Source organism: Bos indicus, chromosome 8 (genome assembly GCF_029378745.1).
Source record: "Bos indicus isolate NIAB-ARS_2022 breed Sahiwal x Tharparkar chromosome 8, NIAB-ARS_B.indTharparkar_mat_pri_1.0, whole genome shotgun sequence".
In the NCBI taxonomy this organism is placed as follows: Eukaryota; Metazoa; Chordata; class Mammalia; order Artiodactyla; family Bovidae; genus Bos; species Bos indicus.
Window position 1 is genome coordinate 29,434,854 of NC_091767.1, and position 27,147 is coordinate 29,462,000.

A 27,147-nucleotide genomic window follows, 5' to 3' on the forward strand; every position below is an offset into this window, starting at 1 on the left:
GACAGCGGCGGCAACCGCAACCGGTCACTCCACCGCGCGGGCGGGTGCACCTACCCCGCCGGCCCGGCGCTCTGGCTCCGGAAGCGGAAGGGGAGCGCAGGCCCGGCTGGGCGGCGGCGGCGGGACTAGAGAAGGAGGAGGCGGAGGTGAAGGGGGAAGAGCCGCCTGCAGCCGCGAGAGCAGTAGCGGGGAGAGCGAGCCCCCGGCGCCGGTGAGTGTGTGCAGGCGCGGGAACGCCACGGCAGCCCGGCGCCCGCCCCAGCCCCGCGCCCTGCCCCGCACGCTGTCCCCTGCCCGCACCTGCCTTCACCCCCGGGTCTTCTCCGTGCCCTGCCCCCCTGGGGTCTGGCCTTTCTCCCAGCATCTTCAGCCAGGGAGCTGCAGCCACCCGCCAGCTGCCCCTCCCATTACTGGTAGTTTGGTGGTTTCCTGTTCCAGTGTAGATGGTTTGGGGTAGTTTTTTTGTTTGTGTGGTGTAAAAAATCTGTGCCCTGAGCTTCTCACGTATGAACTCTAGTTTCCCGTCTCTGTACCCACGCCCGGAGACCTGCTAGATATCTGGGATTTGTTCTTGCCATCACAGCTTTTCATTCATTCCCAGATCGCTGGGTTGAGGCTTCAGAGGATTTGCGGGAGGAGAAACAACTTGCTCTTTTGCTGACCTTCTGCCTCCCTCCCTTAGATCCAAGAGTGGTTTTGAGAAAATGGCTTGTGGATGGCAGCAGTTTGCACTTGTTACCATTCAACTATAATAGGCCACTGAATTTTAACCATTTAATGCTGTGGTCTTTTTCAAGCTGTATTTGGGTCATGTATTAAGATCCTTTGTGAGTCAGTGGAGGATGTCTGTACCTCTAGGGCGAAGGGAACCTGACCGGTTATTATTTGAAAATATTTCAGTATAGCCATCTATAAAAGTACAAGAGGAAAAAAAGTCAAGGTCGTTGTGGGCGGGTCATAAATCATAGTGTAAAGTTACAGTATAAAATAAAGACCAGTAAGTATAATTAAGCACGCAGGTTAAAAATATTTGTCAAATGGATCCAAGATCTGTTATGCTAATATGTATACTTTAAATATTCACTACCTTCCTTGAAGTAAAAAGTAATAATGATAATTTTCATTTGATGACTGTTCAGTACGTGCCATTCCTTGACTAAAGGCGTTTTGGTGGAATGTCTTGTTAAATCCTTCCAACTCCTCATTTTTTTTTTAAGAATAAAATCCAGAGAGTTGCTTTATTTTGGTTTAGGTGTGCTGTGTTGTCATGGCAAAAACTACTTTTGAAAAGATGAGAAATCAGTTGGAAAGAAAGAACCAAATAATTTGGTGTTGTGGAAAGAAAAACTCGGTCACTATCTAGCTGTGGTTTCATGGGTAGGTCAGTGACCAATGACATTTTTCATCTACACAACCAGGTGAAGTGAAGTGAAGTCACTCACTCTTTGCGACCCCATGGACTGTAGCCTGCCAGGCTCCTCCATCCATTGGATTTTCCAGGCAAGAATACTGGGGTGGGTTGCCATTTCCTTCTCCAGAGGATCTTCCCGACCCAGGGACTGAACCCTGGTCTCCTGCGTTACAGGCAGACTCCTTAACTTCTGAGCAACCAGGAAGTCGGGCCAAAGTCTTTAAGCCTTATTTTAGCTGTCCCATGGTTATTTGAAATATGCTAAGTTTGTAAATAATTTAAGACCGTTTAACATGTTAAAGATACCCGAAGGAGTACTAGTAAAAGTATATCAAAATAGAACCAAAAATGTATAATTCCATACTTTTAGCATAATATTTGGTGTAGTACTATTCCAGAATTCCTCATTTGGAGATCAAACAATAGGGTTATATTAAGTCCTTTCAAACTGTTGTGATTTCTGTTTAATTTAACATACTTTTGAAGCCATAGTTGGAATAAATGAACTAGCGCGTATTTTAAATGAAATGATAACTGTGTCACATTGCCTACCTCTGGGGTGTTTTGCTTAATGAAAGAAATTTAAGCATTTTAAAATGCAAACATGGAACCATCAGCTTAACAGGTAGGTTCTTAAGAAGTAATCAGTGAGTCATAAAATTTTTTACTTCTTATGTACTCACTGCCTGATTTCTCTAATTCATAGAGATGGATTCAGAGCCTGTGGAAAAGCACATGGGTAAAATAATATCATGTATTAGTGAAGAAATGAATTGAGAAGTCTAGTAATGTCTCCATGGAGCTTTTTTTTCAGGAATTGTAATTGAATGTGAGTCAATAAAATCTTTCTCGGTGTACAAGACTACATAGTGATGTTATCAGTTCTACCAGACATAACAGGGAAGGCAAAGGAAAAGCTATTTGTATTACCAGGCAGTTGTCCCCTAAGCTCAGTTTTACTTTTGTATTAAGAAATGAAGGCATTTTATCTTACTGTAGTGAAACATTAGGACTCAGTTTCAGTTTCTCAAACACATTAAAAATAAATGGCACTTTAGCATTGAGAAAAATCAGTGCATTAATACATCTTATTAAAGTTGAAAATGTTAAAAAATATAGGTGAATGACAAGAAGAAATGGAAAAACACATCTTTTTTATTATTAGAATATTGATTTTTTTTTTTTGTTAAGAACCTGGTAAGTTGAGTTTTCTGAGTGTTGAGCTTTAAGCCATCTTTTTCACTTTCCTCTTTCACTTCATCAAGAGGCTCTTTAGTTCTTCTTCATTTTCTGCCATAAGGGTGGTGTCATCTGCATATCTGAGGTTATTGATATTTCTCCTGTTAATCTTGATTCCAGCTTGTGCTTCTTCCAGCCCAGCGTTTCTCATGATGTACTCTGCATATAAGTTAAATAAGCAGGGTGACAATATACAGCCTTGATGTACTCCTTTTCCTATTTGGAACCAGAAAGTGAAGAAGAACTAAAAAGTCTCATCATGAAAGTGAAAGAGGGGAGTGAAAAAGTTGGCTTAAAGCTCAACATTCAGAAAACTAAGATCATGGCATCTGGTCCCATCACTTCATGGCAAATAGATGGAGAGACGGTGGAAACAGTCGCAGACTTTGTTTTTTGTGGCTCCAAAAATCACTGCAGATGGTGACTGCAGCCATGAAATTAAAAGACGCTTACTCCTTGGGAGAAAAGTTATGACCAACCTAGACATCATATTAAAAAGCAGAGACGTTACTTTGCCAACTAAGATCCGTCTAGTCAAGGCTATGGTTTTTCTGGTAGTCATGCATGAATGTGAGAGTTGGCCTATAAAGAAAGCTGAGTGCTGAAGAATTGATGCTTTTGAACTGTGGTGTTGGAGAAGACTCTTGAGAGTCCTTTGGACTGCAAGGAGATCCAACCAGTCATTCGTAAAGGAGATCAGTCCTGAGTGTTCACTGGAAGGACTGATGTTGAAGCTGAAACTCCAGTACTTTGGCCACCTGATACGAAGAGCTGACTCATTTGAAAAGACCCTGATGCTGGGAAGGACTGAGGGCAGGAGGAAAAGGGGACGACAGAAGATGAGATGGTTGGATGGCATCACGGACTCAATGGACATGAGTTTGAGTAAACTCTGGCAGTCGGTGATGGACAGGGAGGCCTGGTGTGCTGCAGTCCATGGGGTCGCAAAGAGTTGGATGTGACTGAGCAACTGAACTGAATTGAAATTGAGTTAGCCTAGTTTGAAAACCATATCTTAATAGATACAAAATAGTATTACTTGCATTGGTAGCTACCTGTCCCAAAGTAATGTGATGGTAGTTTATTAACTTATTTCCTTCTTTTGATGTACTCTGGCAAAAAAATGTGATATTTGCAAAGTTTGTCTTCTGCCTTTTAGACCCCTGTTTCCTGGTGATTTTTCTCTCAAGTGGGTTAACTTTGTCCATTTAAGAACTGAATAAGTTTCTGCTCTCTGTCTGTTGCTACCACTTCCACAAAAGGGCAGGTTAGGTAAAAATTAGTATTTTTCTACTCACTGATTCATTTAATTTTAATTTTAACTTAACATGCTCCACTGTGGTCTCAACCTGACTTCTGATTTTAAGCCTTTTATCAGTAATTATGGAATAAATACCTTTTTTTTTTTTTTTTAACTGTTGTAGGATTTTCAGCTTCAGCAAGCAAGGAGAGATATTTTTTCTTTCAGTATTATTGGTGTTAAATCATGTCTGCTTTGGTAAAGCCTGGTGTGAAGGAAATGTAATTTAGCCTTTTGGTATTTTTTTTTTTCCCCAATCTGCTCTTGGTGCAGCAGGTACTAGATAGGGGTAAGTAGCTGACTTGCCTTTCCTCATGGAAGAACATGCCTAATTCACATCCAGGAAATGCCAGAGCCTTATTTCTGGCTTTTCTTGTAGCTGAAGGTTTTTTCCTTGTGCTGTTTTTTTGAGTGGAAGTTACCTGTGTTCAAAGGTAGGGAGCTTCTGTCCCTACCCTGCATTTAATACCATTTTTTTCCTGGCCGCCCTGTCCCTCTTCCTAAATGAAGAGTCCCACATAGGCTGTTTGTACTGACTGAAACAATATTAGCTAGTCTTTAATTCATATCATCACACACCTTTTAAGTTATTTTTGTTTTTTTGTTAGGTTTGTTTTTTGTTAGAAGTCACTGTATTGCAATACTTTTAATAATGTTATTAATTTACTTTTTTTTTTCACCTATGAAGCAGATATACAGAAGAGCCTCAGCTTATGTTAAGTTCTGCCCAGAAAATAGTGACTTAAAGACTTGTTCTAGGAAGTGGATTCTTGAAACCATCAGTGGTACAGGTTTGACACTTTGTTCACCCATATTTTCACAGGGTCTTGCTGGAGACCTTAGCAGATGGGCCAGAATTTCCAACTATAATTCTGTATTTTTCCTTAGCTTTTGAAATCAGGTCCTGATTTTCTCTCATGCTTCATTCCTTAACTCACCAGGCCTTGTACTTTTACCTGAAAAAGAGTTAGCTCAGTCACTCTATTTTTAGATCAAATCTCTGGTTTTGGTTTTTTGCTTGAAGAGACCTCATGCATGCCTGCCTGGTGGAAATACAAGCTCCCTACGTGTTTATAGTATGATGCGAGGGAAAAGGCTGAATACTGTCTGAGGTTTTACATCCCTTGAGAAGTAGTTCTCAGACTCTGGTGTTAGAAAAAGTAGATGGCTGGGTATAGTTAAATTGTGTGTGCCTCTAAGTCACTGCAGTCGTGTCCGACTCTTTGCAACCCGATGGACTGTAGTCCGCCAGACTCCTCTGTCCATGGGATTCTCTAGGCAAGAGTACTGGAGTGGGTTGCCATGCCCTCCTCCAGGGGATCTTCCCTACCCAGGGATTGAACTTGCGTCTCTTACCTGCCTCTAGCACCACCTCAAATCACTGCTTTAATGATGGCAACCCAGAAACATTGTTTCATCTTGGAGTTTTTAAGACTAGATGTAAAATTCATCTTTAAGTCCTTCCTTCCCTTTACAAACTCCCATTTAAAATTACCATTGTTGGAGGTGTTTCTTATTTGCCAGGCAATTTCTCCTTTAGGTATGACAGTCACCTTGTGTGTTGATATTTTAATCACCATATTAGAGATGGTTAAACTGAAGCTTGAAAAGAAACTGAAGCTTGAAGAGCTAATAAAAGGCTCTGTCATAATTTGAATGTGACTCTCTTAAACATTTAAGATTAATTTCCTACTCTGTTAAAATAAACTGAATACCTCTGTGATATTTAAAAAATTGCATGACCTATTTGGCTAATTATTAATGACATCTATATCCTGATATTTTAGGTAGAATTACTTGACTAGTTTCTCAGAGTTGATAAAATTGGAATTTAAATAGCTATATAAATATATATAGTTATATATGTTTTTAAGATTCATTTAAAGCTGCAATTATAAGGTTTAAATTTTATATATTTGTATAATATGTTAACCATTTTATTTTGACACTTTGGGGGATGATATTTTTTTTTTTTTTGGTTTGCCATGTAAATCATCAATTGCAGTCTTTCACACATAGCGATGTTAAAAATAATTAACATTTTGTAGTTATAGAACTTTGAGATATTCTTTGCTGTCACAAAATTTCTTGGATTTTTAAGACTAGGATTGCTTTTATGTCACATGGGTGAGATTTGATTCTACAATAATGGCCATGCTGAATAGATAAAATGCTTATCTCATTTTCAGTGCTATGGCTGTGATGTAGTTCTAATACCTGTAAATACAAAGTAGGATTTTTTCCCCTTGATTTTAAGCTGGTGAATGCCTAGGGTTTGACTCATGGATGGTTGACTTGTGCTGTTACCTAATGTTACTGACAGAAACTACTGTTTTGCTATAACGTTAAGAAGCCACCCTGGAGTCGTAGCCCTAGCAGAATTACTGACTTTGGCCATGTTTCAGAGCACTTCCTTGTACCACACGTAATTCTGTTTGAGGTCTTTTCTAGAAGATGAGTTCATTCATTGCTGTTAGAGTAACAGCTCCTTTGCTAAGTCATTCTGTATTTTGTCTCTGAGAAGCAAATACGCAGCCATGGAGACCACTCTAGCAAGCTAGAGTAGAAACAAGTTACATTTCACAATCAAACAATCATGATCCATAGAAAAAGTGACCCTGGGAGAAAAATGCCGTTAAAGTCTATAAAGGGAATGAAAATGCAGTGATAATAATTTTGATATTTTCTTCCACATCCTCTATATGTAATAGGTTCCTATTGCTATGGTAAGCAGCATGCATAGCAAACTCACAACTTGTCTTTTATTCCCTTTCTTGGGGAATGGTACCACCATTCACCTAGACCCTAAGCCAAAACCTTGGGAGTCGTCCTAGAATCTGCCCTATGTGTGATTGACCACCGAGTCCTGTTAGTTTTCCTCTTAAGTTCTTATTCTGCCCTTTTCCAGCATACCTCCTGTCTTAAGTTTTCCATTCTCACCCCTACTCCTTCCTACTTCCTTTAGAAAGTACTGCTTTTGGGGTACTTACCATATGCCCTCATCTCTCAACTGAATAACCAGTAAACCTAGCTTATTTCATATAGTCAGTCTTGGAGCTTTATCCAGCCACCCAAGTTTGTTCTTCAGAGTGTTGCTCTTCTTTCTAAAATGCACATTTCATCATGTCATTCTTTTGCCTATAATCCTTTAGTGTTTTCTAAACTACTGTCTTCAGGGTGAAGTACAAACTCATTGGCATGGTTTAACAGTGTTTTTTACTCTGTCTACTTGTAGGTCATGAAATCAGTCTAGTAGGCTGTGACCAACATTATATATTTTCATTAAAGTGAAATACAATAAAATAGTGCAGTATGTTTCACATATAGTCTGGATAAATATCACTTTATTAAACTTTTTCAGTTATATATTTTATACATATAAAATATATAATCACATATCTTATGTATTTCTGTATATTTACTACTAGATGTTCTGAACTGTATTTCTTAAAGATGATTGTTCTCAAAAGGTTTAACATGTTTTATCCGATTCTTGCATATGAAATGACTCTAGTCATTTCAGTGTATTTAGATTTTCTTTGCCTGCCTTTATACCTTTGCTTACTTTGCTCTTTTATTCAAAAGAGCCTCCGTTTTTCATTTCACAGGTTTCACTTGCTCCAGAAATCTTTTCTTGGTGGCAACACCAAAAGAAATAAAATTTTCACTGTAGCCTGGTGGACACATACATGTTCACATGCCTGAAACAAGTCCCATGAACCAGTACCCTTCCTCTATGAGACACATTCTTGCCCCATTGCCCGCTATCTTACTTTGTCTTGGTTGGTGTTGATCACGCCTGTTTACTAGTTTGTCTCTGTTGAGAATAGGGCTGGTCTCTTTTCTTTTTTAAATCTATATGCAGTGCCAAGGCTTGGTATATAAACAACAAGAAGTGATTGAATTAGTGAACTTCTGAATCACTATGTTTTCTAGAACTCTTTACAGTAACTCTTAAACTCTTACTGTTTAAGCCTGAACTGCAGAAATTAACTTTAATGATTCTCTTAATGATTTCATTATAGGAGGATAACTTTGTTCCTTAAAACATTTAAGTGAATATGTGCTTCTATTTTTAAACTCTTTATTTTACATTTATCAATTGTGGTTAGATAGTCCTAGCCTAACATCTTGATGGATATTACATTGCATTTTGTCAGATCAGTGACCTCAGAATCTACTGTTATTTTGTGATTTGTGGTCTGGAAGTTTGATGAAGCTAAATACTGGACACACAACACTTACTTTGATTTTATGGGAACTGGGTAGTTTCAAAAGAGAAAACTTTAATGTATAATGGCAGTCAGATAAAGATTTTTGGGGGCTGGCGGGATTAGATATGAAGACAGAATTAAGTGGAGTTGGATCATTTTATTTCTAAATTTAAACTTTTGTAATTGGTGATTTTTCAGTTAGAATATTTAGTTGTTTACAGTTTGTATCATTGTTGTGAGATCATTTTTATTAAACCATTAATAGAGTCTCATGGAGAACTGCTATTGAGGAGAGATCCATTTGTTGGGATGCAATTAAAAAAAAAAGAATAATCAAGATAAAACTGCTAAAGCCAAGTACCAGAAAAATTACAACACATCTCGGTGAATTTGCAAGTGGTAAGTGCATTTAATTTTAATGGGAATATGTTTCTTAGTTCTGTGGCATAGTATCCTTAAAGTGTTATGAGTTAGATGAGTTTTAACAGTTTTTCATTTGCAAAAAATTAAAGTTACTTTATGTAAAATTTTTCATATTAAAATTTTACTACACATTTTCTTAAACAAGGCTTTTTCCACAGAGGGAAAAAAAAATCTGTAAATAATACTGAAACATCTTTCTGAATTGTATGTCTTATATGGCTTTATTGCTAATGCTTCTGTGCTACATTTTTAAAGATAGTAATTTGAAAAACATTCCATATAAAGATAATGCGTAGTGATAAAGAGAGGCTAAAATGAAAATTTTTGGTGGGCATGGCAACGCACTCCAGTATTCTTGCCTGAAGTGTCCCATGGACAGAGGAGCCTGGCAAGCTATAGTCCATAGGGTTGTAAAGAGTTGAATACAACTGAAGCGACTGAGCAAAAGCACACTTATTTCTTAATAAGCTTCAGTTCAGTTCAGTTCAGTCGCTCAGTCGTATCTGACTCATTGCGACCCCATGAATTGCAGCACGCCAGGCCCCCCTGTCCATCACCAACTCCCGGAGTTTGACTTACACATAAATATATGCACAAAATGTGATGGCATTCCTTCTCTCTATCCTTTCCTTCCTCAGCCCAGTGATAACCACTGTTAACAGTTTCATAGGTGTATTTTCTTCCACACATACAGAAATAACTTACACATTATTTTTTTTTCTAACAAAGAATCACATTACATAAACTTTTCTGTAACTTTCCCCTCCAGCATTTAATTATGAAAGATTCTAAGCAGAAGAACTGAAAGAATTTCATACTATAATACCTTCATACCCATCACCATAATTCTACAACTAATGTTTTACTGAACTACATCAGAGATGCTCATCCATCTCTGAGTCCATCCATTAATCCGTGTTTTTTGGGATCCATTTGAAAGTAAATTGCAGTCATCTGTGCACTTCCTTCCCCCTCTCCCCAATACTTCAGTGCACATATCATTAACTAGAGTTCAGCATTGGTTTAAAGAATTTTTTTTTTAAAGGTCAATTGACATACCATGAAACGCACCCATATTAGGTGCACATTTGCTGGGTTTCAACAAATTTATAACCTATATATCTCAAATTTGTGTCAAGATAGAGATCTTTATCAGCACCCCAGAAAGTTCCCTTATACCTTTTCCTAGTTCACCTCTATCCTGCCCTCCTTTTAGGAAGATATCCACCCCCCATAGATTTTACCATATAACTCTCTTCTTTTCACTCAGCACTTGTGTGGGTAGCCATATGCAAATCTTGATCAACTTGCTTTTCTTCTTTAAAAATTGCAATAGCTTGGAAATAGTCTATGCTGTGGATGTACTGTGATTTACAGTATATGACCATTTCCCTCTCTCTGTATGGGCATTTGTTGTTGTTTAGTTGCTAAATTGTGTCCAGTGTTCTGCAACCCCATGGACTATAGTCCACCAGATGCCCAGGCAAGAATACTGGAGAAGGTTGCCATTTTCTCCTCCAGGGAACCTTCCCAACTCAGGGATCGAACCCCTCCCTCACTTATGCTTGGCAAGCGGATTCTTTATCACTGAGATCACTTGGGAAGCCCCTATCTGTGTATATAGGTTGTGTCATATTTTTGTGATTATAAAAAGTGCTACATAGAACATCCTTATGTGTATACTTATATGTACATGTATACCTGTACACTCTAGTGAATGATTTTATAGATGTGACTAGAAATAAAACTGCTGGGTCAGAGAGTTTGACATTTTCATAGATAACTGCCAAATTGCCCTCCAAAGATGATTATATCAGTTTACATGCTTATCAGCAATGAATTGCAAGTGTCGTTTTCTCTGTGCCCTTTCAACATTGGGTGTCATCTGTCTTTCTAAAATTTTGTCAATACAAAGGATGAAAAACACAACTAGAGACTTCACATTTTTCTAGTCAGCAGTGATTAACCATTGGATTTTTTTTGTCCTTTGTGAATTGCCTGTCCATGTATTTAATGACTCTTACTAATAATATGGTATATTCTTTTTTCCAAAGATGCTTTGTCTTTTAATTTTGTTTCTGCTGTGTTTTGAGCTTCAGAAATTTTAATCTTCATGTGATCAAACATGGCTGATGGGGTCTTACTAAAAATCTTTCTCATTCTAAGATTATAAAATCACTTACTATATATATTTTTCTGTTAGTTTTTCTTTTTATTTGAAATTTCGAAGAGAAAGAGAAATTCACTGTGAACTTAGGTGCCAGTAAAAAAATTTCATATGGAGAGTGAGATTCAAATTAACCTTGAAGTATGAGTTGAATTTGAATAGAGCAGACAAAATGGCAGGGACATTTTGGACAGAAGGAATGAGAGAGGTATATATATTCTTATTCATGGAACAATAATAAGACCACTGGCTGACATGGTGAGTCGTATAAAACTGTGAATTTAGAGATATTCATTTGGGTCGATTTCTTGTAAATTATTTTGGCTCACTTTTATCATTTTCCAAAATCTGCATTCTGGTGTTACAATTTTCCGTCATAGTTTTCTGTCACTTTTCGTAGTGACTTCAATATTCTTCCTGGAGAAAATACATGGTAAAATTTAGTTGCCTGAAGAAGGCAGAAAAGGAAAGGTGGTTTCCTACCAGAGTAGGTTGAACATTGTAAATATTTACATGGTCTAGTTTATTAGAGTTGAATTATAATTTATTTGAAAAAAAAAGTTGTGCTGTAGTAATTTATATTAATGAAGTATTAATAATTATTACTTATTAATAAATTATATTATTAATGAAGCTCCCAAGTATAGTTACCAGATAGCAATCTTCAAAAATGTTGAAGTACTGGTGTGTCTACTAGTTACATCAAAGAGTTATGAGCTCATCACCTAATACACAAATTAATGCATTGAATTCTCTAGCTGATGAAAGTATTTACAGATGCCACCCTTAAAACCATGTAGCAACATAGTGTTCAATTTGGTTGTTGCTCAGGATGTGTAATAGTTTCTGTTCAGCCGTGAGCCACGCCTGGTAGGTATTAACTGAGAGGCGCCATCCTGCAGCCCTACCGGTTACATGTTTCTGGCTGTAATCTGATTTGGAGCTCTTGGAAGGCTACTGTTTTTGTCTCTACAGTCCAGTTGTAAGGATTAAGTGGCACTAATTTTCACTGATCAGGTATTTTTTAAAAAAATATTCAACATCTTACTTGTTCATTCTTATATATTTCTACCCTTAGCTCACTTTTCCTTGGGGATTCTTGTTCTTTTAGAGCTTGTTGTCTGTGTATGATTATATCCAGGAAAAACAGACACGTTTTAAACTGTGCTGTGGGCTACAATCCATGGGGTCGCAAAGAGTCGGACACGACTGAGCGACTTCTGTGTGTGTTCTGTGTGTGTTGTGAGGAATGTGTTGCAGTGATAAGAAAAATTTGTTATTCTCTGGTAGAGGAGAGTGAAAATAGAGTTTAAAAGTGTTTGATAATTTTGCTACTTGTTTTGCTGGGTTTTATGCATCTCTGTTTCTGATACTAATGTATTTAGAAATAAGTAATGAAATGACTCTGTTCTATATAATTATTGAAATTCACTGTCTGTTTTTTAGTTCTGAATGGAACTAAAACATTAAAAGAAAGAAGATGTGTGAAGTTAATGATACTGATAATGTTGAGAGACAGACTTCTGTCATTTCCTTTAGCACTTGATAGTTGGCAAGATTGTAAAAATACACATTCTTTTTAATGTTTCTCTTTTTTAGGTATGTTGATAGCTTATCATTTGCATTTGAGTTCATTGACTTTTTAAAATAATGATGCCTAGAAAATTAAATAGCATGCTTTATCCTCTGTGGCTTTCCTTACATTGATGATACTGATAGATCTTTTAATTTTTTAGTTAAAAGGTAATGAAGTTCAACCTTTACTTTTTTAAAGGTCTAGGCATTATTTCAATTTTAAAATTCATGCGTAAATACTAAGAGATCAAATCTGATTTAAAGAGTTGGGTGGTGTTGCATTTGAGTTCTTGTCTTTTTTTTTCCCTGCATTTCCAGTGTTTCAAGGTTCTAGGGATAATAGGATAAGAGTGTTCTTTAAGAATTAAGTAATCCTTAATCTTTTTTTTTCTTTGTCCTGGTAGCTTTGTAACTTTAAAGAACATTGGCAAGGCCTCTGAAGGGTAGTTCTGTGAGGCTCTTCAACTGATGATAAATTATTCCTAGAATGAAGTAGTCTGATATATGTTAGAAATCTGGGAGATACCCTCCAAAAGCGTACTGGTTTGATCCTACAACTAATTTCTCCAAAACTAACTTTGACTTTTGTGTTCTCTTAACCCAAATGAGTCGTCGTCTTTAATTTCATCCTCCACACCAGAGCTTTAATAATTTATTTAAAGTATAAACCTCACTGTGTTACCCTGCCCCCATGCTTTAGTAGTTTTCCAGGAATTTGTCTTTGAGTGGCATCTTTGTCTTAGTCTAAGAATGGCATCTTTACACCCACATGATACAGCCCCTTACTTCTTCCCGCTTGCTCTCCCCTAACAGGTTTTAGTCTTAAATGCCTCCTGCACTTCCTTCTGTTTCGAGTGCTGTTGTCACTTTTCTTTGGTCGGATAACTTTTACTCTTCTTTTAAGATTGAACTCTGCTTCGGGGAGTCTTGTCCTGATTTAATTAGTCCCCATTTGTGCCTACAGGAATATATTGTCCACATCCCTGGGTGTATATCATATTAAACCCATTTTATGACTTTTTCTTCCATTAGACTGTTAGTTCCTACAAGCAAAGATCATGTCTTATTCATCATTGTATTTACAGTGTCCAACAAGTGACTGGTGTATGGTGGAGGCTCATTGAATATTTGTTGAACTGAGTTCAACTCATTGCTCTACATTTGAAGTCATAGTGAAGCTCCTGGATTAGTGGTTCCTGGATACCAGTCAGCTGTATCAGAGACACCTGGAGACCATTTTATCAACAGAACATTTTATTGGTTTTTGGGCATTACTCTGTAAAGGATTATGATTCAGTAGATCTAGAATGAGGCCTGGGAATAAGTGTTTTTAAAAAGCTCCTCAACTGATTCCCGCTTGCTTACAGGTTTGAGAAATATTGAACTAGTTTATTACTGTATTATTCCATTGTATTTTATGTAAAAAAGTTGCCACCTAGACCTTACATGTATACTCAGTCGCTCAGTTGTGTCTGACTCTTTGCAACCCTATGGACTGTAGCATGCCAGGCTCCTCTGTCCATGAAAATTTCCAGGTAAAACTACTGGAGTTGGTTGCCATTTCTTACTCTAGGGAATCTTCCTGATTCAGGGATCAAACCCATGTCTCCTGCATTGCAGGCAGATTCTTTACCACTGTGTCACATGGGAAACCCAGACCTTACATAGTAATTTATTATTGAGGGTTTATAAGTTGTATCCACTAAAGGACGTATTTTAAGTCACTTTTTCATACCTGTGTAGAAATATCTTAACTTCAACCATCTCATTGTGAGACGTATTAGCATTTTGTTAACACCGAACTGAAAAAAACCCACATTTTAAGCAGGAGTCTTCTTGAATTGGTAGTATTAATAATATTAGTTGGGCTTCATTCCATGAACTTAAGTATTTCTGGCAATTTGTATTTACTTTTCATTTTTTATTATAATTTTTCAAAATGATTTTTAAGCATTTTATTATGATTTAAGAATTAAATTGAACAAATCTTAAGTGTATTGCTCAGTGAATTTTTACATATATGCATACCATAAAGCAACAGGTCAACATATAGAACATTTCTAGCTCCTCAAACTTTCCCCTGTGTCCCTTTCCAGTCAGTAAACATGCTTCCCACCATGAGATGGGTACTCTTGACTTGGATGACCATCAGCTAGTCTTATGTACAAGATTTTTTTTGTAGTTTTAACAATATCTTTTGGTGAATATATGTACTTATGTCCCTTGAACTTATACATGGAATTGCTGAGCTAAGGACAGACTTGTGTTTAACTTCAGAAGGTAATACCAGTTTACTCTGTGATCTCAATCCATAATGAAAATTGAAATTAAATTATTGGAAGCTTATGGTGAAATTTGAATAGCCTAAAACTTCCCTTTGTTTTCCAAAGGGTTTTATATTGTCAAAAATATATGTACAAAGAAAATTGGTATTATTTTATAGTTGCCAATAAGGTAGTTTTGTTTTAGTCCGATAATCTTTCCTATGTAAGTAATTTTTCTCTTCTTCCCTTTCCTTAGGTTCATCTTCACTTGTGGATTGGTAGGCAGTCGTGGGGCTGCAGAATGGGTCTCCGGATTCACTTTGTTGTTGACCCACATGGTTGGTGCTGCATGGGTTTGATTGTCTTTGTCTGGTTATACAACTTTTTTTTAATTCCTAAGATTGTCCTCTTTCCTCACTATGAAGAAGGACATATTCCAGGCATATTAATAATAAGTAAGTTTCTAAATCTTTATTTTCTTGTATAATTAAAGATTTTTTCTCATTGTGAAAAATTTTGGAGTGTAATACCACTATAATAACCTTCCTTTTAATATTATTCAGTGCTATTAATATGAAATTATTTACTCATTTTAAAAGAATGATCTTTATATTTTTTGCAGGGTAAGGTAATTGGCATATCTTCATATCTAACTCTACAAAATCTACAAATACCATTTTGTTTAAAGCTACACTGGCACAATAGTTCTATTTATGTAGGTGTGTGTATATTTTTAATGTTTCTGTTATACAATTTAAATTTAGATAATTAAAGTACATGTATAAATGTATATAATTTGAAGTTTTATTCATTGTAAAATACAAAAGTTACTAAATTCTGTATTTTCATATTAAGAATCTCAAGATCTATTGAAAAGAGCAATTGAACATCGCTAATCCAATGTAATTTTGAAGCTAGCCAGTTAGAGTTAATGAAAAAGTTTAATTGTAGAATAGTTTAAAAATGCTGCTTTGATTCTATCAAATATAGTATATGTAGTAATTAAAACAAATTAATTTCTGTTAATTAATATACCATTAATTTCTGTTAATAAATAATCTGATTTACAACACGTTTATCAATTGTTATGCAAAATAACTATTTAAAATTAGTATATTTTAGAAAGTCCTCTTGGCAGTATTATTTGATGAATGAAATGAGTTAATTGTTTTTCCATCTTATCTCTGAGAATTTAGGCTGATGCTGTTAATTAAAATATACTTTTAGCCTTTAAACATACTTGTCAAAAAACATTTTGAAGGGTAAATACTAATTTTATTCATTTGTTTATTTTCAAGTATTCTATGGCATTGCCATGTTTTGTCTGGTTGCTTTAGTGAGGGCCTCAATAACTGATCCAGGAAGACTCCCTGAGAACCCAAAGATCCCACATGGAGGTATGGTGCGCTTCAGATTCATCAGTTTTACTATGTCAGAATTATCCTCTTTATTAATGTATATTATTGCCTTTAGTACTTTAATTACATATGTCATCTAAGCACTTTCGTGTGTCTTCTCAAGTGTTTTCTTTCCAGATTTCTCAATTTAAAGCCACAAGTCCCAGCTTACTCCTCGTATCTGCCGTCTCTGGCCCTCCTTTTCAGTTTAGTTCTTTATTTGTCTCTCACTACTCCCACTCTAGATCTGTATCACCTCTGTGAGGGTGTAGATTTTTTGTTTTGTTTTCTTATTTTGTTCAGTACTATATCTTTAGGGCCTAAACAGTCTCTGTCACTTAGTAATAATTGCTGGGTAAATATCTGTTGAATGATATTATCTGAAAAATTACATCTTTATTTAGTAGAGGAGTTTTGATGGTGCCACTTACCTCATGATATTATAATATTGCTTACAATGTATTTACAAATATTTACAAAATAAATATCTGTTGTATTATAATGCTATTGCTTGTATTTCTCCAAGTTGGAACAATTCAGTGAAAAATTTGAAAGCCTTTTGTTCTAGTGTCAATAGAAGTAATTTTTGGTCACCTTATTGCATAGTAACCATTTAGATCACAGAAATAAATTAAAAATGTATTGCTTGCCAGATATAGTAAACCTCCCTTAGCCTCTTTCCTGAGTTTTGCTTTTGAACATTTGCTATGTAATTTTTGAGAACCCTGTACTTTCTTCTAGGAACAAATTTATATGTCTTTTTTATGCATTGTAGAACCAGAGAATTTTTATAGTAATTCAGTAGTTCCTGAACTTGCTGTACATTAGAATCACCTAGGGAGCTTTAAAAAACCTCAATGTCCAAATCACATCCCATATTAATTAAATCAGAATGTCTTGGGGTAAGAGCCAGGTATCCATGCTTTTGAAAGATCCCAGGTGAATCTAATGCATAGAAGGTTGGAAAGCAATGTAGTCATTCTTTGCAAAATTAGTTTAAGTGGCAAGTCATTTAGCCTCCTTAGAGTTCGTGATTGTTTTTTGAGATCCATGATTTTGGGACTTAATAGACCTTGCACATTTAATGATTAAGGGGGAATGACACTAATATTTATGTAGCTGTAGACATTTCTGAAAATAATCTTGAGTATTTAGCTTTTATTAATTTGTAGAACAGTATCACTGTCACTTAACGGTTATTGTGTGTGTGTGTGTACGCCTGTGTTTGGGCAGGGAGGATGGCAGTCTGTAATTTGTATAGAATCTCTCTTCTCAACTAACCTAAAACAAAAGACTGTCTGAAATATTGATACATGTATTTTTCTACTTCAACTCTAAAACCTGATGTTCCCAGAAAATCAAGGAAGCAGGGTTTTCCTAACTCAGGACTCATTTCTGATGAAAACTTCAGTTTGCTGTGGTCAAATATTCAAATGCCTACATCTGTCAGATAGTACAAATCAGTGAAAGGGGCCAGGGAGGAACTATTTCACCTTGAAAATCTCCTATCTTATCTAAAGGAAGTGGCACTCATCAGCTACACTGAAATTGTCAGGCAGGACGGGTGTTTTTAGATCTTGGAATTTTTGAAGAGAAAACACAGAATCTCAATTTTTATGAGACATTTTATGATTTCAAAAAATATTAGCAACAAATTCAAAATTTTAAAAGCATTGTTTTTAATGAATACCAAACAGATTATACCTGAGGGCCAGATTGAATCCACCTGAAGCTGCTGTGTTACCTTTAATTTATAGGCTCCAGTGAGGAGGACACCATGGCATCTTGCCAACCTTTTGATTATCTGCATTATATCTGCTCTCATTGACATTTGGGCTGTTTTTCTTCAGTGGAGAAGTCCCCTTTGCCCAACCCCCCCCCCAAAAAAAAAAAAAAAATCCACACATTTATTTATCACATTTTGATGTTTCTGAAGTCTTTTGGTATCTCCTGTCATATGATCCTCACGGTGGTTGTATGAGGTGGGTAGACTGGATAAATCAGGAGCATGGATTGTCCTTCCCAGGTCATACAGTAGGTTGTTAGAGTTGCTGTGAAGCCCAGATCCTTGTCTCCATCATCTTTTTTACCATGAATCCTCTTACAGATGAATTATCTTACCTCTTTATTCATCTTTACTTTGGTTTGAAGGAAATTAATTAAAACTATCCTGTGCTTTTTGCTCAGTTACTTGATGATTGTTAGATACAGTTTTAACTTAGTTAAAAAAATAAAAATTTAATAGTGAAAAATAATGACTAAGGTGTTGGGGTCTACAAAATAGTGACCTTTATTCAGCATTGTTTTAAGGGTGAGCAGTTTTCCTTAGAAAAGGAAACTTAAACCCTAATGCTTTTATTATTTTAGCTACTTTTAAAAATTTTTACATGCCTTTCTGAAATATTTTACATGCCTTTCTGTATGACCCACCAAGTATGAGGCAATTTGAATATAGGAGAATGCTTCCGTGTGAAGATCCCCAAAATTCGATTTTATAAACTTTGGGATATGTAGATGGAATAGTCAAATGAAACTATTAAATGTCTATTTAAATTACATGTGTGTTTGAAATACAGAAATATTACTTTCTGTAATTTTTGAATTTTATGAAATGATTTTATTTAGTCTCTTAACTTTTAAAAAACAATTTTGAGTGTAATTCACACATCGTATAATTCACCTGTTTAAAGTGTACAATTTAGTGTCTTTTATATATACACAGATTTGTACAACCATTACCACAGTCAGTCTCAGAACATTGTCATCATTAAGCTCTTAACGTGCACGTTAGACTTCCGTTTCTGTCACCACTAGTGCCGCTTTGTTTTTATTTTTTATTGTTGTGTACACCCCCTGTTGTACCCCTGCATCCCTGTGGCTTATTTATTTTATAGCTGAAAATTTGTACTTCTTAGTCCCTTTCACTTATTTTGCCCCACTCCCACCCCTCTCCCTCTGGCAACCACTCGTTTGTTTTTTGTTTCTTGAGTCGGTTTCTGTTTTGTTTGTTCATTTATTTCTTGCATTGCCAACCAGTTCTGCCAGAAAACCTCTAAATAAATAAAGACCCAATCCTTGTATTGATTTTTGTTAGTTTCAGGTTATATTTTTCTCCCCAAAACATTACTTTGTGATCTGAAATATAGTCATTGAAAAAAGTCCCCCTAATATGTGAGTCTTTCGAAAGACTCAAATGGAAGGTGATTTGTTCCTTTTTGAGGGATAAACCAAACCAAACTGTATCTGTCTTTATAGTCTTTCATGCAATTACAGCATTAATAAGTTTCCCTGTTAAACCATATGATACTGTTTGCTGCTGCTGCTGCTAAGTCACTTCAGTCGTGTCCGACTCTGTGCGACCCCATAGACGGCAGCCCACCAGGCTCCCCCATCCCTGGGATTCTCCAGGCAAGAACATTGGAGTGGGTTGCCATTTCCTTCTCCAATGCATGAAAGTGAAGTCGCTCAGTCGTGTCCTACTTTTAGCAACCCCATGGACTGCAGCCTTCCAGGCTCTTCCGTCCATGGGATTTTTTTCCAGCCAAGAGTACTGGAGTGGGGTGCCATTGCCTCCTCCGATGATACTATTTACCTTATATTAAAGAGGATCATTTATAGATTTTACCTTTTTTCTTTTGTTTTATGTTTTGATTTTTCTTTCCTTTAAAAAATGTATCTTAATTTTTAACTTTCTATATAGCTGCCATAAATTAGCAGGTGGATACTGTCTCCCATAGGCTTTTATTTTATTTTGTTAGATGGGTAGTGCAAAAGTCTTATAGGTAATCATCAGACACCAGAATGTATCAGTCACCAAGATCCTATTAGGACTTGAATAAATCCTGAAGAAGAAAAAAGGGAGAAGACTTAGAAATGGTTTCTGGATACATAGGGTAGGTTAAGATGGATGGCTTTTTTCTTGTTCTGCAAAGCAAAAAACATAGATGATACTTTAAATTTCCAAATTTTAAAAATAGTGATTTTTTTTCCTTTCTAAAAACATAAATGTGTGTGCTGTGTGTATAAAATGTGCATCTTCATTTTAGATTTTTGTATCTTAAATTGAGCATTAAGTGACTCAAACTCTTTGTTTGAACAAATTTATGGTCCAGACCATAGGTCAGCAAATTCTACTGTAGCGTTAGTGCAAGATAGATATTTTTAGCTTTATGAACCATATAATCTCTGTCACAACTCCTCCGCTCTGTCATGGTAGCCCCAAAGCCAACATACATAGTATGTAAAAGAATGGGCATGGCTGTGTTTAAATAAAGCTTTCTTTATGGACATGGAATTTAAATTCCAAGATTTTTACAAGCCACAAATTGTTATTGTTATTGTTATTGTTATTGTCAATCATTTAAAATTGTTAAAAATACTCTTAGCTCACGCGTGCATGTTAAGTCGCTTCAGTTGTGTCCGACTCTTTGTAGACTGTAGCCCTCCAGGCTCCTCTGTCCATGGGATTCTCTAGGCTAGAATGCTGGAGTGGGTTGTCATGCCCTTCTCCAGGGAATCTTTCTGACCCAGTCATCTCTTACATCTCTTACATTAGGCAGGTGGGTTCTTTACTACTAACGCCACCTGGGAAGCTCATGGATCACCCCAGAACAGGTGATGGCCTGGGTTTACCTGTGGACTGTAGTTTGCCAACCATAGTTTACACCACAGAATGAATTACAGTCTTTCTCTGACTATAGCCAAATTCTCTCTTTTTTCCTGAGAGTACAGCATTTTAAGTATGAAATAAATGATTTATTCTTTGGAATATTATGCTGAAATTGCCAATAGTGAATACCTCATATTTATTTTTTTAAGGAGCTGGTTTGAGAACATAGTTTTCATGTTGTCTTTCAATGAAAATGGGCTTACCTTCACATATTTCTTGAAATATGTGAATTCAGAGTTTTAACTTTGGGATATTGGGGAACATCTAGTTACGTGGGGAAAAAAAGTGATATGTATGTGACATTGTATTATGCTACATATGAAATGAGTTTCTATTTCACCAACAGTTAAATAACAGTAGTTTAATTGTACCTAAATTAAGCTTCAATATTGTTGCTCTCTCATGTAGTATGTTTTCATTAAAATAAGAATTGTAAGTAAGAAATGGAAGAGAATTTTATTTTAAAATGAAATATTTTAAATGTAAAAAATATCTCAACTTTCATTGAGAGCAATTAATTTGTTATAGCTGTTATTCATGCTTTATTGATTTCTCCAGAGATGTTTGTAGCAGAATGTTTTTCCAACACTTTACTATAAAATTCCAGTATATTGATCTTACTTCTGGTCATTAAACTAGAAATAATGGAATTAAAGTAGGGTATCTTTTTAAAAAATTGAAAACTATATACTCTTCTCTTTTGTTACTTATGTTTAGAATCTTTCATTAAAAAAAAATTAAACTTGTCATGTTTTAGCAAGGATTTAGTGACTATCTAAGGTGTGCTCGGTCACACTTTGCATATACTAATATTCATTTGGAGTATTGAAATTAGGTTGATTTTACTATACCCATAATTTTAGTGAGGTTAGGGTATAGTTGTCCATAAGTGATACAAAGTTTAAGAATTGTTATAAAGGTAAAATTCCATGTCAAGAGATATTAAGATTATATATTCTGTATAACAGTTGTCTTGGTAGATGACAGTCCCGTAGAGTTTTTAATGGCTCTAGCTAGAGCAGTTCTTAATGGAAATAAATTACTTTTTCCTTTATTCCTGTAAACTTCATGTTTTTAGCACCAAGCCTAGTTGTGTGCTCATTCACAGCAGGCTAGAGGAAACTTACTTGGTGGTAGGATAGAGTTTTGTAAAGGACTCCTTTATTTCCATTAAAGAGTAATTTTCTTGTAATCTTCTTCACTTCTGAAACTATTTTAGTACCTCTTAAATGCATCTGAACTGTTTTTCAATCCCTTTGTCATAAATATTCCCAAATAAATCCATTCAAAAAATGGTTTTGTGTGGGAAGTTTGGGGGGATGCTGTCTCTGTTTATGCAGTTGATTTTGACTTACTAATCTATGAAACCAGTACTCAGCATTATCTCTTCTTTAGAACCATTAGATAATAAATTTCTAGAAATTAACTTGTTTCAATAAAATTCTGTTTTAACGTAATAATTTGATTCTAAATAAGAGTTTTGTCATTAGATTTTACTTACAGCAATATACTTAAACCCAAATATGCTGTATTTTTATCCCTTAGTTTGACTGTTAACAGTCTTATTTTATAATGTTTAAAATTATAAATGTACAAAATAAAACATGCAGAGAATAGAGAAGCAATGTTTACGGCAAACATTTACAATAGAGACTTAGGCACATGTCTTGAAGACTTCCTATAACTCTTCTAAACACTTGTTGCTAAATTTCAACATTACTCATGTTCCTTTACTAAATGAATTTTAATTTCCTTGTCTAGAAAGGGAGTTCTGGGAATTGTGTAACAAGTGTAATTTGATGAGACCGAAGCGTTCCCATCACTGCAGCCGCTGCGGCCACTGTGTTAGGAGAATGGATCATCACTGCCCATGGTAAGAAATGAATAATTCACTTTTGAAAAAAAAAATGTAGTAAAAAATAGATCTTGGTACTTAGCAGATTTAAACAAAGGTTATATCAGAGTTATACAGTTTAAGAAAGCCTTTTTATAAGGAGACCTTTAATTGATCATATGGTTCTATCAACTCCCAGGGTCATTTTTTCAGAGATTTTTCTAACAAGGAGATATTTGAGCAGAAAACTGAAAATTAACATGCACCCAAATATACAAAAGAACTAAAGTGGTCTTATTAAATGAGGCAGTATAGGTAAAGCATTTAGTATAGTATAAGACATATAGATAGTACTTAAATTTAAATATAGTAGCTGTTATTGTTTCTAATTGTAATGTAAACCATATACATCTCATTGTTTGTATTTCCCTTCCAATTTAATTAAAGAGTAACATTTCATATACCTTATACCTCATTTCACTTCCTTTCAGCCTTTTTTTCAGTGTTCTGTGTTAGATATAGGGATTAATATTACATGCTAGCTAGAAGCAAAAATGGCAACCCATTCCAGTACTTCTTGCCTGGAAAATCCCATGGATGGAGGAGCCTGATGGGCCACAGTCCATGGGGTCGCTAGGAGTCGGACACGACTGAGTGACTTCACTTTCACTTTTCATTTTCATGCATTGGAGAAGGAAATGGCAACCCACTCCAGTGCTCTTGCCTGGAGAATCCCAGGGACAGAGGAGCCTGGTAGGCTGCCATCTGTGGGGTCACACAAGAGTCGGACACGACTGAAGCGACTTAGCAGCAGCAGCAGCAGAAGCAAAAAAAAAAGTGGGAGTTGATTCTGCTGACTGCCAACATTTTTGGTCAGTAGGGGGCTCTCTTGTAATATTTAAAGAAAATGTTCAGTTGAGAAACAATATTTGAAAACATGCTGTGAGAGTTCTGCATTGTATCTCATTTCAAAGCTGTCACAAAAATCTGTGAAAAGATATTGTATTTAATTCTGTTTTTCTAGCATGGGATCTCTGCATAAATATTTAAACTGGTATGGTGTAGCACTTTATAAATATATCTATATACATGTATATTTATGTTTATACACACATGTATACAAAGTTAGCTGCATAATAATCTTCTTAAATTTATAACTGCATTTATCTGAGGTTGTCTCAAGGGTAAATTTTAGTTTTGTCTAGTAATGCTAATCATTTAGAGCTTCCTTTATTTTTGATAGCACAAGTTATCAGCAAGCTTTTAGTGGGAAGATGGTTTTCACTATAAAATGATTATTTGACTAGAAGATAATTTCTTGAAATTCAGAAAAAATAAGAGCACTGTGTTACTATGTAAAAAGGTTTAAAATTCCATCACAAGATAGTTTAGTATATAACATACAGTTGGTGTTTTAAAAATGTGCCTGGAATTTATTCAGATTAATTCTCAAATGATTTTATAAACTTCAATGATCTGTTTACAGTTACAATAGCAATAGGGTTTGCTTTTAAAAGCTGTGTGAAGTATTCAGGTAAGTGATAATCACTCACACTGAAAAACTCAGTATTATATAATTTTTTGGGTTTTATATATATAATATATATATATAATTTGTAGCTCTAAGAATTTATACATACTTTTGAATATATGTTTATTTTCAGCCACCAAGGGTTAGACTGTAAAAGTGAGAAAAGTTGTGAATGCTTAGCAGTGTGTCAGAATGGCAGGCTTAAGTTACTTTGCTTCGTATCATTCAACTTGATCTCCATAGCTTGAATGCTGCAGTGAAAGAGCAGCGTACAGAAGAGGGTTCTTGTTCTCTTGACCACGGTCTCTCCTAACTGTACATCCTCTGGCAATTGTCCTAACTCCTCTGTTCCTCTTTTGTATCAGTGAAGCAAGGAGATTGCCATCTGTTCTTCCTGCCTCGCTGGCTTGTTGTTGAGTTGAATGGGGAATCATATACGGGACTTCTTTGACAAGTAGAATGTGCTTTACAAATGTGAGATGGCGTGTTTATGTCATGTCTTTTCTTATATACTCTTTGCTTTTAGGTTTGAGTGGATTTGGCTTATCTCTATGAACTTAAGCACTTAAGAAGTTGTTTGTGCTTATTTCTAGTTTTACCATCCTAAACTTAACATCTTATTAAAGTTTGAAATATTTTTTCTTTTTTCTTTTTTTTTCCTTCAGGATTAACAATTGTGTTGGTGAAGATAACCATTGGCTTTTTCTGCAATTGTGTTTCTACACTGAACTTCTTACTTGCTACGCACTGATGTTTTCTTTCTGCCACTATTATTACTTTCTTCCGCTAAAAAAGCGTAATTTGGTAAGAAATGTTTATATCCATTAATGTTAGAACAGCTGTAGTATATAGTTATTAACATGCGGTGCTTTTAAAAGTGTAGAAAATCGAAAACAAGAGTAATGAACATAAACCCTCAAATTGGTGCGTTTTAAAATGTATTGGAATTGAGAAAATGGACCTATTCTGATATTGCCTTTTAACCAAATCTATTTATGATTACTTGCTGGTGTCAAGTTCTTTAAAAAGTGACATATTAGATCTCTCAATGTATACATATTTTCATTTTAAATCTACAGTAATGAAAAGCAAAGTGAAAGAGGTTAGCTTCTTATTTCTTTTCAGGAGTAAAAATAGACTTGTTTAATTCTTAAAAGTTCTCAAAGGAACATTTTAAGAAAAGGATTCGTTCCCCCGCACCCCAACTCCAACGTTTAACATTGGTGATAAGATGAATTTGTAGATGCTTTAAAAAGTTGTTGTTATATATCCGTTTGAGGCAATGCTTTTCCCACTTTGTAGAGGAACTACAATATATGTTAATAAGATTTGCCCAGAACGGTGGTGTTAAAGGTAGTAGTAGTAATAGCATCAACCAGGAGTTTTAAGTCTTGACTGTATTGTCAGCACTGTGCTATGGACATGTGATTTTAATTCTCCCTTAAATGCTCACCACAATCACATGAGCTGGGTATGATTTTTCCTCCACTTTTTATCGATGAGGAAATAGACTAACAGTGGTTAAATAAGGTAGTTACCGAAGGCACAAAGCTAGGAAGTGATTATTCACCTGGTTTTAGTTGTAGACTGGAATTTGAATCTGGGTTTGTGTTTTCTGAATTGTGTCTTTTGTGCTTTGTTTGTAGAACTTGTATTTCAGCCTGATCCTGTGTGCCGTTTTGACTTAGATTGTGTTTTTAGAATGCACTGTGTATGGGTGTGTGTGTGTGTGTGTGAGAGAGAGAGAGTATGTGTGCTTACAGGAAGCAAGATAGGGAAGGAGACAGGGAAGAGGAATAGAATTTCTGATGAAGAAGGGTGTTTTTTTATTTCCTATTTAAGTCATTTTATACTCTTTAAGTCTTTTCCATTAAAAATAACAAGCTTAGTGATGGCACATACAACTAAATTTTGTAATAATGGAACAGTTGAGAGAAGGTCTTTGAGTTCTGTGTATTTAGATCTTTTTTGTACGCATGATCATTTTGTGTAATTAAAAGGATATTTACTGTTGTTGCTTGGTTGCATATATTAGTGGGCCTTGTCAAGGTAATTCTACGTATTAAATGCAGAATGGGCAATTAAAATTAGATGCAAATAACTCAAAAAAGTTTAAGGGGGAGAACTGTAAATATAGGTGTTTGGCATTTATCACACTGAGAATTTAGTGCATACTAATACTATAGTCTTAGAAATGTTTTATCTTACAGATGAATTTCTTTTTTATGCTCTCTTATATTTTAATTTTACTTTCTGATAAAACCAGGTACAAAAAAATGGTCACTCAAAGCATCCAGATCAGAAGCCCTAAAACAACAGCAGTTAATATTTAAAGAGTCATTTAGGGTCAGCAAAGTGCTTTCTGCACGTGTCATTTCTTATAATTCCTACACCATGTGAGGTGGCCTAGATGTGAGTGTGACTTTAAAGCCAGACTCCTTGGGTTTGAATCTCAATAATAGATTAATTTCTGATGTATTTGGTATTGTAGTTAGAACATGTAAAAGGTTATATGTATTTTCCAAGTAACCTGTTTCAAATATTCAATAGATTGAGCCTAATAAGCGCTTTAAAATAAAAATGTAGCTGTAAGATTAAGATCAGAATGTTTTAAGAATGGAGAGAGAGGTAGAATCTAGTGGTATTAATGAAAGGCTAGTAGAGTTTCTCGAGGAGGGAATGCACCGTGGCACTGTGGGGGGATTGGCACAGTATGGGTGCTGGGATAAATTTGACCCGCTACCTGTTTTTATTAATAAAGTTTTGTTTGAAACATAGCTACTCTCATTTGTTTATGTTTTGTTTTCAATTGCCTTTGTAATCAACAGCAGAGCTAAGTAGCTGTGACAGAGGCATATGTCCTGATAAGCCTAAAAGATTAGGTATCGGGCTTTTTATCTTGCATTTACCAGCTTCTGGTAGTGGAAAGATCTTGATTTTATAAATAGACACACCTAGAATTAAGCCTGGCTTTTCTTACTGTGAGTATAAGCTTTGACACATCCTTTAACCTTTCTGAATTATAATATCCACTTGAAAAATGTGAATAGCAATGAGATTTAATGAGATAACACATGTAAAAGTTCTTGGGAGATAAGAGATTTTCAATTTATGTTACATTTG

At 35.5% G+C, this 27,147-nt stretch overlaps 1 protein-coding gene across 8 annotated transcripts in view; it reads left to right on the plus strand.

The window, feature by feature from the left end:
• The window catches only part of ZDHHC21 (zinc finger DHHC-type palmitoyltransferase 21), a 75,290-nt gene continuing 48,143 nt past the window's right edge, over positions 1-27,147 (plus strand). Inside the window, exons 1-7 of one of the 8 annotated variants that reach the window (XM_070794537.1) lie at positions 9-211; positions 8,430-8,563; positions 13,415-13,696; positions 14,850-15,048; positions 15,892-15,990; positions 22,421-22,532; positions 24,690-24,828. In XM_070794537.1, the coding sequence (XP_070650638.1) occupies positions 14,895-15,048; positions 15,892-15,990; positions 22,421-22,532; positions 24,690-24,828 (504 nt within the window). In that variant the 5' untranslated portion in view covers positions 9-211; positions 8,430-8,563; positions 13,415-13,696; positions 14,850-14,894. Of the gene's footprint in view, positions 212-1,438; positions 1,515-4,638; positions 4,742-8,429; positions 8,564-13,414; positions 13,697-14,849; positions 15,049-15,215; positions 15,313-15,891; positions 15,991-22,420; positions 22,533-24,689; positions 24,829-27,147 lie in introns of those variants that run through there. The other 7 variants (XM_070794539.1, XM_070794540.1, XM_019965914.2 and 4 more) reach the window with 7 other exon arrangements.